The sequence below is a fragment of the Rhopalosiphum padi genome, chromosome 1 (genome assembly GCF_020882245.1).
Source record: "Rhopalosiphum padi isolate XX-2018 chromosome 1, ASM2088224v1, whole genome shotgun sequence".
Classification (NCBI taxonomy): Eukaryota; Metazoa; Arthropoda; class Insecta; order Hemiptera; family Aphididae; genus Rhopalosiphum; species Rhopalosiphum padi.
This window is the reverse complement of record NC_083597.1, coordinates 91,441,909-91,458,025: the sequence shown is the minus strand read 5'-3', so window position 1 is coordinate 91,458,025 and position 16,117 is coordinate 91,441,909. Positions and strand designations below refer to the sequence as shown.

Genomic DNA, 16,117 nt, shown 5'->3' with positions numbered 1-16,117 from the left:
ATGTGCATATATAAATAATGAATGAATGATTTGTATAATTATTATTATTTAGGTAATTAATAATTATATATACATCTTACATATTTATTTTCCATATTATATTATATTATTATGTTTACGTTGAACTATACAGGGTGTCTATTACTATTATGTTTAGCATCGTCCTTCACCTGTCTGTCAAGTTATATATATATATATATATGTATATTTACAGCTAACCTCGTCACGACCTGTCTAAATATCACAACTTTTATAACTAATATAGTATATACAATAGTATAACTGACAGAAATACTACCAAGTTAAATACAATATTATCTTAGATTTTCTAGAAACACGTAAGTATACAATAATAATTTTAATTTTAGTTTTGAGTGGGTATATAAAGGTAGATAAAAAAATATAAATTATAACCATTGTGACTCTATAAATATACAATAATGATTTTCCTAAACCATCATGTATATATTTATTATTAATTTAAAAACAATGATTGACGGGGACTAACCATACTACCATCATAGACTTATAAATATATATTTATATTATACACTGACAGTATAGGTATACTTTATATATATAATATTATATTGAACATAGTTTTATAACTAAATAGTAAATACTATATATCACAATTACATATTATTAATAAAGATAATCTAACTTTTTAATGTTTTAATTTTAAATTCCAAAACCAAAATAACTTTTAGAAAATTCAATATAATATATAGGGGAAGGCGGGGCAAAACCGTACTACTAACTTCTATGCACTGTAAAACTTACAACATTTGATACCATAATGATACCAGGCATACCATATACCTAAAATTATAACGATAACAATTTTTTTTAATGATTTTAAATTATCAAAAAAATATATTTCTAAAAACGTTAATATTTTCCGAGAAATGTGTGTTTACTCATAAAAGTATCACCTCGTAGCGACATATTAATTTCAAAACATGTTTTTTCTATATGTATTCTAATTTTATTTAGCTGATGGTTTTCTTTTTTTAATTTTATAGCAATCTCTCAATCAAAATGTGTGTACTATTTGTTAAACCTAATAAGGCACTTCATTCCTATTTTAATCGTTTATAATATATTCTGCAGTGCCACTAATCTCTAATTCTCTATACTATATAATATACCGTACCTATAGCCCGTAGCTGCACGTTGCACCATTTCATGACGATTAATGACGAAATCAGATTACTCGTAAATTGGTCGACTATATGTTGGTTTAGTATAAACATTTGACATGGATAAGAGCCGCCTGATGGGGCTAATGCACCCAAAATAATATAGGTATATACCGATGAAGACTCAAAATCATAAAAAAAATGTTTATTTTTGTATAGATATCTTTGAAACGCAAGAAACACAACAAATATATAGGTAATTCTACGTTTTAAAAACGTAGTTTAAGTATACTACAAAAACACATAGTGGTTTCCAACGAGGCAATGAACGACCATTGCTGGAACATTAATGAATTATTTTAATAATTATCAACTTATAAATTAGTAATAAATGATAATTTTAGAAGGGGGGCGATCTACGAGAAGGATACTTCTTGCAACTAACAACCACGTATTATATTACTATATTTTATTATAATTAAAAAAAAAACCAATGTGAAATTTAAATACGGATTTACAAATTGTGTGGTACTCGCGAGAGTGATTTTCGTTCGACGTCGAAAAAGACGAAGTTCACGCGTGAAAAACGGGTACGCGTGACAAAATATAAACGTGATGGTGTTAACGAACGGTTGGTTAGCACGACACTGAACCCACATTCATACACTAGTAAAAGCTCAATTACTCAGAATAATAATTGTAATGTCAGGATTATCTAAAGTAGAAAGAATTAAAACATATTAGGTATAAAGCACGAAACAATGTATTTTACAATATAACAATATAACAGGTTAAACAAAACTAGGTGCAACAATTTTCTTATTCTGTGGTGCAACGGCTAGACAATAATATAATCGAGCTGACACACGTGTTGTATGCTATCATCGTATCAATCACAGAATGAACTTCATAAATTCACATATAAGTGCTCAAACAAAAACATTTTTATAGGCAACGCGTACATTGTTTATAATTTCCGTTATCGAATGGCCAGTATATGTGATAATAGCCAGAGTATTTTTACTACAATATAATATAAAAATATAAAATATTATTACGTTTTATATAAGGGCAATACAGGGCAATGCAGGTCTCCAATCGGTTGTTCGCAACCCACTTTTGGGTCGCATAAGCTTTAAAATTCGGTCGCGATTAGTCTTCTTTTTAAAATAAAAATAAAATTTATAAAATTATATAAGGTAAACAAATCATTTTTTAATTATTAAACTTAGAAAATTAATAAATGAAAATACAGTTTAAAAATTTTTATATTGTATTCATGAATACTGCAGTTTTAATAGTACTACCGCAAAACAGTAAGCAATTTTAGCTTTTTTACAAAGCTTACGTGGGTCGCGAAAAATTTAGGCCTAAAAAAGGGGGTCACGTGTCCAAAACAGTTGAATACCACTGATATAGTGAAATAATAGACTATTCACGATAGATTAAGACGATTAAGTACTACCTATTCAATAATCAATGCACAATAAAGGAATATTTTAAGTATACAAATATTCCAAAATGCTTAAGACATAAAATATATAACGTTATAACATTACGCTAAGTGTTGATAATAATTTTGAAAATTAATTCCCGTAGTTATTATTAAATATAAGCTATATGTGAAAGTTAAAAATAGGATTCAAAATTATAAAAAATAATTGTATCTAAAATGATGTACAATACCGCTCGATATACCGACTTTAATTTACTTTTACTATTTCATATTACAGATATTTTAGTAAAAATAATATCAGGTCAGTGTGTGGTGCCCCTAAATTCGTGGCTATGTTGGCTGCAGCCTACACCGCTTACGCCTTAATTCGGGTCTGCATCCACTAACAACACTCCTGTAATATAAATTTTGTATACTTATATGTATTTAAAATTTTAATTTTTAATTAAGCAATACATAATAAAAGTGCATTCATTATTGGATTCTGTAACTTTTTTTCATATATGATTTAAATCAGTGGTTCTTAACCTTTTTCGAATGACGGAACACTTGAAACTTTGTAAGATTTTCGCAGAACACCGGTTAAGAATGACTGATACCTATATCTCAATGCCTCACTCAGGAGCTATTATGATTAATATACCATCATTTGAAAAACCGTTTTGCCTGAACGTCATCGCGATAATTTTATATATCGGTCAATAAAATACGTTGCAATATTCCGTACAAGGACCATTGAATATTGTGCGTTTCTATGAACTTTGGTTCGGCGCTCGTGATGCGGCCCACGGCAGTGGCGCGTGGGCCGCCGTGTGGCTCACGAGTGGCGGAGTTTCTATAGAAACCGACAATTTCAAACGATATAAGTACGTCGATGTTGCCGTGAGCGACCTCGCCGGTCGTTGGTGTATAGGTATACTGTCTTGTATACAATAAAAAAATCGGACGGCATATTATACACCTACCCTATTATACTGCTGCGACACCTATGTATATACTAACATATAGTTTTGGTGCTGAATGCCGATTTCAATTTTAAAACGACGCCGCGGTCACTTTGCGCAGTCTTCATCGTACACGCGGTGACCGGCTGGCGGTCGTTTCCGTATTTGCCGATTGCGAAACGCATAATAATATAAAATATAATCATGGTAAATAATACGATTTAAGTGTCTAATCTTTTACGCATAAACAAAAAAAGGTATTGTCTAGTCCTTTAAGTAAAATAATATTTATACATAAATTTTTTTATAGTGCTGTATACATAAAGGAAAGTAGACTTACCCGAGCGCGCGCATCAAGCGGCTTATTGTAGTGCAGTATGTTGTACATTTAAAGATTTAAATGTATAGCCTTCTCTAAAATTAAATCAAATTTCCGCTCATGATTACAAGAAATGGACTGCACATTGAGATAGGAAACCATTTTGACCGTTGAGAAGAGAGAGACTAAAACTTACTCCGAATACGGGGAAAAAGGTAGCAATACATACATTATACATAGTACATATGTTCGATCGCGGAACGGTTTTTCTGGCCACCTATTTTTATATGCTCGGGTTAGCACAGGTGTGGTGGAGATAAGATGTCCGGCAAGGAGATAAAGTGTCCGACAAAGCTCCCCTCTCCACTGTCCGGTGACAATTCGCTAGCCGATGGCCAGCCCGGCTTTCGCAAGTCTACGTTGTCTTCTTTTTCCAACGGTCGAACCGGACAGGCGTCCGTCTTGTGCCGCCCGCCACTGTAAACCTCGTGGTTTTTCTTCACTCGTAGCTTTTAAGCTTGTAACTATTATCGCTGTGTGTTTTGTGTTGTTGTGGTCATCACAATTCTTGCCGGGCGTGCCGTTTTTTTTTTGTTGAGCCGTAAAACGGTAATTTTTCGCGTGTGCGTGCCCTTTCGTTATTATACAAACCACGTGTTTAAGCTCCTCAGCTTTTCGTGTCCTGTGTGGCCGCTTTGTCGACCCACCGGCTCCAGAGATCTACACATATTCTTTTATCCGTACCAGACGTGTCCCGTGTGCTGCCGTCCAACGTCTACAGTCTGCCGTGTCATTCATTGATTAGACTACACCAACGAGCTCTGCTCCCAGGCCAGTAGCATCTATTATTATTTATTATTTTTTTATATGCCTACTGTTTATTATATTTAAATTTGGTGATACCAAGTAATTTGTTTCTATATATATATATATATGTAAATATTATTTGCGTGTATTTTATTATTGTTTTGGGCGCCCGCATATTGTAATATTTGATATATATATTATACCAAACGGTCACCGACCGTAATATCTTAATAATACTTATAATCTTATACTTTTGTATACTTGTGTGGGTAACCCCTCCCGCTCTCGTCCTCAATCACAATTCGCGAGTCGTTGCCGACAACCGCCGTAATCGTAGGATCAGCAACGGCGAAAACAATATACATACATACATACATTTCTTAATATGTTTATAGTTAAAATAGAACACTAACTTTTCTAAAGGATATTATAGCAATAATTAACCTAACTTGACCTTTTTTTTAAATATACTGCGCAGATGATAGTTTTCGTTATAATAATTAATATTATATGTATTATATGTACAGGCGTACAGCACAACAGGTACCTCAAATCCCTACAGAATGTACTTATAAACTCATAATGACTTCTACCAATTATTATATGGATTGACAGAAACCTCATATTTTGTCTAGCCTGCACTGAAAGTTCAACTATATCGGCGTTGCGCTCGAAGTGATAGTGACATTTTTCCGTCCAACGAATATAGTTGCGTGCAGTGTTCTATATGAAAATACTCGTACTAGGCCGCAAATCGGACGAATATCATCATAGTGCGGACGACCAACAGCATGATCAAAATAGAAATTACTGGACTCACCGGAGTCAACGCGTAGCTGGATACCTGTGGACATTGCAGCGTAATCCTCCCGAACGGTGAATGATTCTGCGGTTCGCACTCCGACGACATTGCGAGTCATGTTTTTAACGGCCTCGTCCGCTTCGTTCATGACTCTTTCGATAGCTTTAATCTGGTCCAGCATTAATTTCAGTAGCTGGGAGACGTTGTATGAGAACGATCTAGTTGTGTTATTGCAATTGATTTGGGATGTTATTTTGTTGTCCGGAAATATGCAGTTGTGTACACGCAGTGGCGTCAATTTGTGGAAGAGGCAGCGTGGGCATTTGCCCCTCCTTGTCAGTAGCGGGTCGCTGTATGTGCTAGTTTTAGGCCGTAAACCCGCAAACATGATTCATGACATTCATGTCATTGCTAAACAAAATTTAACCATGATTCGTGGCTTGTGTTAATACATAAATAATTATAGGGTATCTGTATGACTGCAGTATATCCTTATTAGTTTATTAGTTATAGCTGTGGAGAAGGAAACAGCTTCACTAATAGATTTAAATCAATCTGTTTGGAGCTATGAAAACTAGAATATAGGTACCCTGTTATTGCCTAGCATCAGTAGCATCTAAGCAACTCTTGAAAAACATATTACATATAATAGGTAATATTGAGTATTCCTCTACATATTATATAATTATAATTTAGTCATAGTTATCTCTAAAAAAAAATGTGTTATTTATGCATAGAGTATAACCACAGTTATATGTATAAAATTATGTAAGAAGGCTATTTGTAATGAGATAAAAATGTAATAGTAATGTAATTGTGTTAACGAGTGGTTTTTTTTTTTATTATTATTATGGCCGGTCAAAATTTTTGCCCCCCCCCCTTTCTCAAAAACTAAAATTACGCCACTGTGTACACGGCGTCTTGGAATTTAGATTACAAATTAACTTATTTAGAATATCGTCGGTCACCGTCGTTACAGACAATTTCGAAAATCACCAAGACGACGAGTAAAATTCGTTTATTGCAAGCCAACGAGTGCCAAACACTATATTATTTATTTAACATCATAATTATTTATTATAGTCATTTGGTATAGTAGGTATTACTTTTCATATAAATCTCGAAATACTTGATGAAGTATAATATCATAATAATGGTACCTACATTGGTACTAATTTTTATTTTTATTATATAATATTATGCTTTATGCTAATGGAATTATTATTTGCTTAAATTTTTACATTACTAAGATAATATGTAATTAAATATCTAACTGTATGTGTTATACTGTTATCATATTAGTAATATGAAATATGAATACCTAAAACCATATTAAGTAATTAAGTCTGTCATAATTTAAATTTTTCTCTCCAAATGTATAGACCAATCATAGGGCCGGATTCATTCGTGGTCCATGGGTTCTATTTCTTGTGCAAATTGGTAATATGCGTCCGGACCGCAATCGACAATACGTGACTGTACCACATAATATTATATAATTTGCGATCCTGCGATGATCACAATACGCGTAAAAATTGACGGTAGCCGCTCATCGGATTCGTTTATTTAGAAAGAGTTTTACCGGGAAACGATGATAATAACGTCGTCGTCTGGTCGGCACATACTTACAGATACACGCGCGTGATCATCGTATGTGACTATGCCTAAACGATTTTCGAGTAAGTAATTTCAAATCCGTCGTTGCGATTATAATACTATATTCTATAAATTAAACAAATTAAAATGACAAAACATTAAAAAAATGTAAAAGTAAACACCATCGTCCATCGACGTATAAATATTTCTTATTACTTTTTAGGTTTATAGTAAACACTATACCCGCAGCATGAATTAAGATATCTTAATTCATGCCTGCAGTGACATCTATCCGCTCTCACCATTACCGTCGAAAAAGCCCATTGATCACCGTATTCAATTAACTCTTTATATTATATTATTATATTTCAGTTGACGCTGGCAGGTATAGTTTAATTAGACCTTAGGTATAAATGCGTCTACGGTCTTGGAATATTAGATCTGGCAAGTCGTGTTTTAAACGTACGCTTAGGATCAGGTATAGTGATACTGTATAATATGACCACTTTTTCTTAAGCAATTCTGACTACTTTCAGGACTCTGACTTCTGAGAAAGTAAATAATTAATAAACAATGGATTCAAAATATATTTAAATTATAAATGTATATTTTACAAACATAAACTTTCAACCCTAGTCCCTAATCATGAATATTATTTTCTTTAGGCTCCAATAGTATCTAATATGCTCCATGATGTAATAGTGTACAAGCAAAATACAAACAAATAATTTACATAATAATTTTTTTTTAAATTAATTATTTACATTTAGGAATTACTAAATTATGTTTTAAAAATTCTACTTTGGGAGCTGTAAGTCTTGACCTAACAAAAAAAAATTGAGTCAGGGAGGAATAATAGAATTAAATGACTAAATATTGCCTATTGGTCATAAAAATGTATGAAGACTTTTCTATAATAGAGAATATGAGAAAAAGGTTAGTAAAAGATAGTTTATGATAAAATTATTACTGATGTAAACATTGTAAACTTGCTTGGCATTATTTATTTATGTTGGATACTTAATATTTTTTAACCCTTAGGAAAAATATAAAATTCATTACTTTGGGTATGTTCATTTTATCAGCGAAATCAATGCATTATTGTTATTAATTGTTTACATTTATAACTGAAATAGTTAAAATAGCTCTAATATACTTTTTTGGAATAGCATATAAAAATTTTGAAGATCTAGTTATACATTTTGTACACAATTTATAAAACCAAAATTGGTTGAGTTTTTAGTATGTACATCAAAATCATTTAGATACATTTTGTTTATTTTTTTTTTTTTCGTAAAAATTTAACTATGTATTATATAAGAATGTGCAAGCAGCTGTTTTATTTTATTAATAATATTATGTTTAATATGAAGTGGTGGCATTGGGAATTAATGGTGAGTGTACCATCCACAAGTTGAATTTTTATGTATGTTTTGCTGAGAGTATCCAAACTTCCCGAGATACATGGTTCTTGTGATCTTCCAAATTGATTGGCACATAATTATTAAGTATTAAATAATGTAATAAATAATAATTAACACAGTTTTATTTATATTACTAATTTTATAAGCTTACAGATGTAATTATAATAATAATAAAATTAACACAATATATTTAATTATTACGTATTTTTTAATTTCAAACACTTCAATTTAGACAAATACAAATCTCAATTTAAAATTATCCTAGAAATTGTCTATCATTTTTTTGTTAATAACTTAAAATTTAATTAATAATTATAGTAGAATAAAGCAAACTTTCAATTAAACTTGAAAGTAAAATCCAATTATGGTATAATACTTAATATGAATAAAATGAGATTCATCAATTAAAGTTAAACAGCACATTATGTAATAAGCATAATTATGAAAATCTAGCTTTAAATTCCTCGAGATTCAGTACTGGTCCAAATTCGTTTGAAGGATCCATCGATATAAAATTATCCAAATTGTTAACTTTTTCTGGAATGAACAAGACACAAAAATATAAATATGTTAAAATTAAATTTTAAATCATATAGGTAAATTATGTTTTAATAATTTGTATAATAGCCAATAGGGTTTAAAAGAACTCTATTTTTACTAACATTAGACAAGACTAGCTAAAATTATTTGTTTTCACGATAAAAAAAGCTTATGTGGTATAATTAAACATAAAATAATAGTTTTGATACTTTTAGAAAAATGTATTATTTTTACTTCATTTAGAATATACATATTAAATAGTACAAATTAATTATTGGCAATAGATCAAATGTTAAATTATTATTGATGTATAGGTTCACCATGTCATTCATTGCATTATAATTTGGTGAATGTTACAATTAAATTATTCATGTTAATGTATAACATTTAAGTCAATATTTATTTTTTTTTTTTTAAATCTATTACTTTACTTTACATAGAAACAAATATACCGATACAAACATGAACATCAGTAGACGTGTTAAAGAATAATTTATAACTGTATAACTTATTATAAACTTGGTCTAGATTTAAAAATTTAAATATCCATTTTAAAATAGTCATTGCAAAGTTAGTATTTGCATATTAGATACAATTTATTTCACAGTATCCAATTGCATACAAGCTACTAAACAAAAAATTATATTTTAGCTGCTAATAATATACAACAGGATGACACACATCGAATAAGTCTTATATTAAATGGATCATCCTATGTATATAAATTATCTTATGTTTTTAAATTTCAATTCAAACAATGATAATTAATTGTGGTAAATAAGATTATATTTATACCTGTGTTTAAAATTGGAGGATATGGAGGTGGTGGTGACATCCAACGACCATCTTCTATCATGTGGTTTCTGTCAGATGAAAATTGAGACACATATACATCACCATCAACGACTTTAAAATAACTAAATAAAAAATAATAATTTTAATTTATGTCTAAATATGTTTATTAAATTAAATATACCGCTTGGAATAAGATTCCTTAAATTCCTCTCTTATAGCTTCCTTAGCGTATTGTGCAAAAGGAACAGGAAATGGCAATCTAGTGTCCATATCAAAAACCAAAGTTTTATCAAGATGCTGAACAATCAAAAACACATGGTAATCCTATTCATCCGTTATTCAATTAAAAAAAAAACCAGATATTAATTATATTTAGTAAAAGTAAATTATAATAATTTTATCATTTTTATACCCAAAATACAAGTCCTTCAGTATGGCTACAGTTTTGATTCCACAAGTGTACGCATTTAGTATAGTTGGAGATAAAAATAACGTAACATTTCATGTCTGGTGTGTCTTTGTTTAATTCTAGTATCTGTTTTGCTAATTGCCAAATATTTTCTTCGCTGCAAAAAAAAAATAGGCTTTGATTTGTCATGAAAAACAATAGCACTGATTGATTCAGTTCAAATTATATTTGCAGTGATCATATAAACAATAAAGAAATATTTAAGAGGACATTTTTCATCCAGATTTGTAGTCACTTTCTTACAAATACATAAGATAGTCAACTTGCACAAGGCAGTTAACTTTTAGCTTTGATATTTAAGCACAATAAAGTAATTGATTTATTATCAAACCAAAAAGGTTAAAAGTACCAATATTGTTTGTGGTTTGCAATAGGTGATATTTTTCAATATTTTAATTTTATAGTTGGTTATATATAAATGTATAATATACTAAAATTTTAAAATGCTCATAATTCGCTTAAAATTTAAATATGAAAAAAAAAACAAACACCTCCAACAAACCATGTTGTTACCTTTGTTTGATAATAGAATTCCCTCCAACAATAAAATTAACGAGCTAAACGTGACCTACTGAAATTAAATTTGTAAGACGGAGAAAAAAAATGGTAGGCAAGAAGTGTTCTTAATAATAAAATATTTAAAAGCAAACTAAACAATTTTATGACACGATCGATTTGGACTGTTAAGACATGCAAAGGATCAGTTCATGTTGCGTTAGCAAACGGTGTAGTGGTCTATCGTCGGCCATTACGAACATAGTATACACATGTCATGTATTATACGGAGAATGGAGATACATACCAGTAGCATGCTGTGTACATGCATTCGGATCTCTGAGGGATTACCAAACTCGACGACTGTTCCGAACTCATCTCTCAGCCGTTCGGATTCTGCTGTCGCTAAACGGTCGTCAAGTAGGTAGGATCGAAGGCAGCGGAGACTTAAATATAATATTTTCTAATTCCCTAAGGATACAAACGTCATTACATCAATACTCAATAATAACCAGATGCTGATGCTCAGCTTTGTTCAATTGTGCGTCGTCATCGTCATCGAACTCGGTAATCTCAATACAATACCTCCATAAATGGTATATGGTTTCGTGCAGATGAACCGCGGTTGTAATCACTTAGGCCATGTGGTTGAAATTTGAAAATATATAATTGCTTCCTTTTTTTATTAGGTGGTTATTAAATGATTTAAATGTAATTATTAATAACAAGTTAAACAATATTATTTAATTTGAGCTTGGTGAATAACAAAAAAATTCTAAACACTGATCATACGGTTCTAATAGTTCTACACAGAACGTAGTGATAGTACGTCCTGTCCTTTGAGGGTTTGACGTTGTTTAGCTTAACAACTGATAATATGCGTATGATAACATTACCATTTACCTATAAACATTGAAACATTAGGGAATTGTTTATGTTTGTGCATAAACTAATAACCACGATCAATATGTAAATATACACAATAGATTAAATGAAGGTAAAAAGATTTTTTAAAAGATGTTAGATTGCCAAAAGTCTAAATTAGACTCTCTCACGCTCACCCACCCGCAACAATACAACAAACCTACCAAACTTGCGTTTAATAGAACCAATTTTGTGTTATCAGCTTTTATATAAATAAATTGAGCTATGAAAGTGAAAGCAAGAAAATTATTTAGGACACCTCGCTTTTATTGATTATTTAATTTTAAAATTGTATTTTTTACTTAGATTTAATTGGCGGCGTAGTGGAAGTAATGCAAAAACAATCCCCGCGGCGCCATCGGTTCAAAACTAAAAAAAAAAGTATAACTAATTTTTAAACTTCAATAGAATCATATGATCATTAATGTGCCCTATGGTCTAGATAGAATCGCTGAAAAAAACTACAAATTTATATAATTTTTTATAATGTTAGTTTGTGTTATACATTAGTTCTAAATGTTCTAATTTTTCAATTGCAAGTTTAGATCAATAACCCAACTGAGCAGATTTCTTACAGATTACTCGTAATTACTTATTTTATGAAATTTTGAATAAATGAAATATAGAACTTATAAATCAAAAAAATTGATAAAAGTATAATAAAATAAATTAACTAGATTTTTTTTCGTTGAATTTCACATTGTTAATATTAAAAAGTAGGTACCTAAGTCAAATAAAAATTTGGCCAGTTAATTAAATAAAATGAAAAAATAAAAATAAATTAGGTTAGTTGAATAACTTTGGTGAACATTTTATCTAATTGAGAATTGAGATACCGCATCAGCATAATATATCTGAAACGTTCAAATGTATTAAAACACTACTGTCTGTAGTCTGTAATTTTATTTATGATTTTCGTAACTTAAATTTTTGCTTTTTTTCAGGTAGATGCTCTTGTATAACTTTTACTTTTGAGTTGATCAGTTTTAAATATTGAAGTATGAAGAATATATGAACATGTTTAAAAAACTATTTTTATTACAATCCATGTATAGGTAACAATTTTTTTACTGTGTTTCAAAACTGAAAACATACTTATAAGCCATAAGGCCATAACCATTAAACGTTATTTTAGATTCTGAACGAAGTATTACAATGATGTATGTTTTTTTTGTGTCTATCATCACGTAGAAATAATGCTTTAAATTTCGACTTCAGCCCCTCTTTGAAAAGGAAAATTCATCTAGTTTTTACTTTGGGGGTCAAAAGCAAAAAAATTCTAGTAGTTTTCAAAAGCGTCTGGAAAAACCCTAAAAAAAGTAACGAAAAACTAGAATTTTTACGCATAATCAGTTTTTGACAAAATCGATTTTTTTTTTTTTATTTTGCTGTAACCCAAAAACAAATCATTATAAATACTTGAAATTTTCACCAAATGTTTATATTAGCGTTATCTATTTACGATTAAATTTTCAAATATTTTGAATGTAATTTGGATATGCAAAAAATCTTAAAAATTTAGTACAAGGTTTATTATAAGTTGTACTTATTGTAGTAAAAAAAAATCAAAAATCGTCAATCACAATTTCTTTTTATAAGCATTTAAAGTTCAAATGTTTATGAATATATCAAAATCGCAAACATTTGCAAGAAATTTTGAAGTTGAAAATTCATAAAATGTTTGTGATTTATACCTAAGGTTAAAACCCCAATTTAAGGTTATCCATAAATTTTCCTTCAAGTAACTGTAAAAAAAAAATTCTAGCGTCAATTTAGAACAAATTTTATGAGCGTACAATTTTAATTTAGGTAATAATATAATATATCCTACTAATTATCCTAGACTGACAAATCAACTCCGTTCAGAATCGTTTTCGTATATCTACAAATAGGTATACAAATATACAATGATACCTGTCATTGCATTCAAATTTAACACATCCATTATGGTAGTGACCTACTCGCAATCTCTACTATACAACAGAGCGATACCCACTTGCCCATCCTTTTTTTCCTTTATTTTATGGAAAGCCTGGAATGAGGATTAAATTTAATTGATCTAATATTCTAATGGGAATCGGTAATTGGTTGGCTGTATTTTACGGCTGTTATTCTGTTAATAATTTTCGATGCACCGTAACTTATGCATGCATCGTAGTCATAGGCCATTTTATAATATAAAATAATTGTACCCTATACAAGGTTTTTTTTTGAACACCCTAACTCCGCACATAATTGTTTTATTATTTATTGTTAAAATACAAAATACAATATATATATATTATTAAAGTTAAATAAAAATAATATTAGATAGGTAATACCGGAAACAGCATAATCTAAATGATATATTATCATATCAGTATCAATCACTAACATTTATATTTTATATCAATTATTTAAATCTAGGTAGTAATAAATAAAAACTAATTATCTAATAAAAATAATAATAATGAATCATACAACAAACATCGTTGTTGTTGGTATAAAATTAAATATAATACAATTAATAAAATTATACATTTGTAATGTAAATTAAAATTAAATATTATTAAATGAAGCTAAACTTTTTACAAAATTATTTTTATCAATTTGGTTTTCGTTATACATATAATTATACATTTTTATTTATAAATTGCATATTAATTTTTTATTGATTTCTAATTATCCTAGTGTCCTAGTTTCATTATTATATTGCAGAATTCATAGAGTATAGCTAATACAGTATAATGAAAGATTCAATATTTGGATATGCTGATGTAAATAAATCACCAAATTTGACGTAAAAAGACTCACAGTTGTTTGTAGTTGTCTCCGATGTTGCTTTTTTTCCCCAAATACTGGGTAGAAATGTTGCATTGTTTGTTACTAAATACTTGAAATATTTATAATTATTTTATCAATTATTTTCATAATTTAATTTCAACATCATGGGTAGTTTTCCACCGATATAGCGATATCTTAATTAATTTTATGACATGCGGACTTTTGGTGTTAAAAATATTTTTAGAATGCGGAGCTATAATGCATCCATTTTATCAACTGTGTGGAAATACGGTGCGTCGGTGCATGGTGAAATATGGATTCATAAAATATTTTTATTCATGCGGTGCGCCCATCATTTTAGCACCCCTAATATAGAAAATATTGGTCTAGACGCAAGACGCCTAGTTGTGTCTATTTTTAACTTTAAATTATGATATTTATAGATGTTCGGCAGGGGTTGATAAAAGGCTAGTCATAGTGATATAATATAGCCATATGCCCATATAGGTATTGCCTTTATGAACCTTTGTTCATGAGGGTACCAAATACTAAATATAGGTCCTAGTCACGAAGTATATTTTTGTTTTAATAATTAAATATATTATTATATTTTTTGTTAATTTATTGAAATAATTATAAAAAACGATTGACATTAATTTAGTTTTATGAACCTAAGCAACGTGTGTGAATGTTACCAATTCAATTTTCATATGTACAAGATACCTACTTTATACTTATTAATTATTATATATCTTACTGTCTACTGAAAATTCAATTTTTTAAAAAAACTCAAGTTTATGCATATTTTGCAATTAACAAAGGTGGACGCAAATTTTCAAAAAGTGAGTTCTGTAAAAGTTTCATTCAAAATAATGCATGTACCGCTATATACCTATATTATGTTGTTTAGTGTCTACTAGTTACTCTTCATGAAATTATGTAATAATATTTAAAAAGTGTATAAAATAATTTCAGCAAATAGGTGAACACCACTAAGATAGTAAGATCTATTAAATATTTGCCTTGATTAGTGGTGGAAGGGAATTTTGAAATGTTCCCTCTCGGGCGGCCTTGCAAATTTTGAAGTTATAATGCTGATCTAGATGTTCACCGTGACCTTATACCAATGTCTCCAATAAAATAGATTTATTATCTATACTAATAACACAATGATTTTTTATTCACATTTCACGTGAATCTCTTGATATATTAGCAATTAATATGTATTATTATTTATTATTCGCAGAAGCATAGTAGTATTACTGACTACTAAGCACAGATTAATGTGTATTGTGTATCAATATCAAATATACTATCAATATTCAATACGATCATCCACCTTGGCTTGGTATTGATGTTTGACTTTGTCAGTAGAGCAGTTACTACTTACTATATACTATACTTACAATTTACTATACTTATAGACTATAGTACTATAAAATTAGAATAGACATACAATTATCGGTAATCGGTTTGTATCACACTCGTACATTGACATAATATAATATTATGTCAATGCACTCGCATATGGCATATTATAGTATTGAGTAGTAGATAATAATAATAATATACAAAATTCTATATTATCTATGAATAATATGTTGCCGCTCTGATTGATAAGGATACGAAACGCGATCTGGC

At 29.5% G+C, this 16,117-nt stretch overlaps 1 protein-coding gene across 1 annotated transcript; it reads right to left on the bottom strand.

Annotated features, from left to right (window-relative positions):
• Positions 1-8,679: 8,679 nt before the first annotated feature.
• On the bottom strand, positions 8,680-11,237 carry LOC132917369 (protein N-terminal glutamine amidohydrolase). Its single transcript, XM_060978086.1, has 5 exons — positions 11,097-11,237; positions 10,238-10,391; positions 10,007-10,149; positions 9,826-9,947; positions 8,680-9,027 (listed from the first exon to the last, which is right to left on the bottom strand). Exons 1-5 carry the CDS (start codon positions 11,165-11,167, stop codon positions 8,930-8,932), a joined length of 588 nt encoding a protein of 195 aa, XP_060834069.1. The 5' UTR covers positions 11,168-11,237; the 3' UTR covers positions 8,680-8,929.
• Between the last annotated feature and the right edge of the window lie 4,880 nt (positions 11,238-16,117).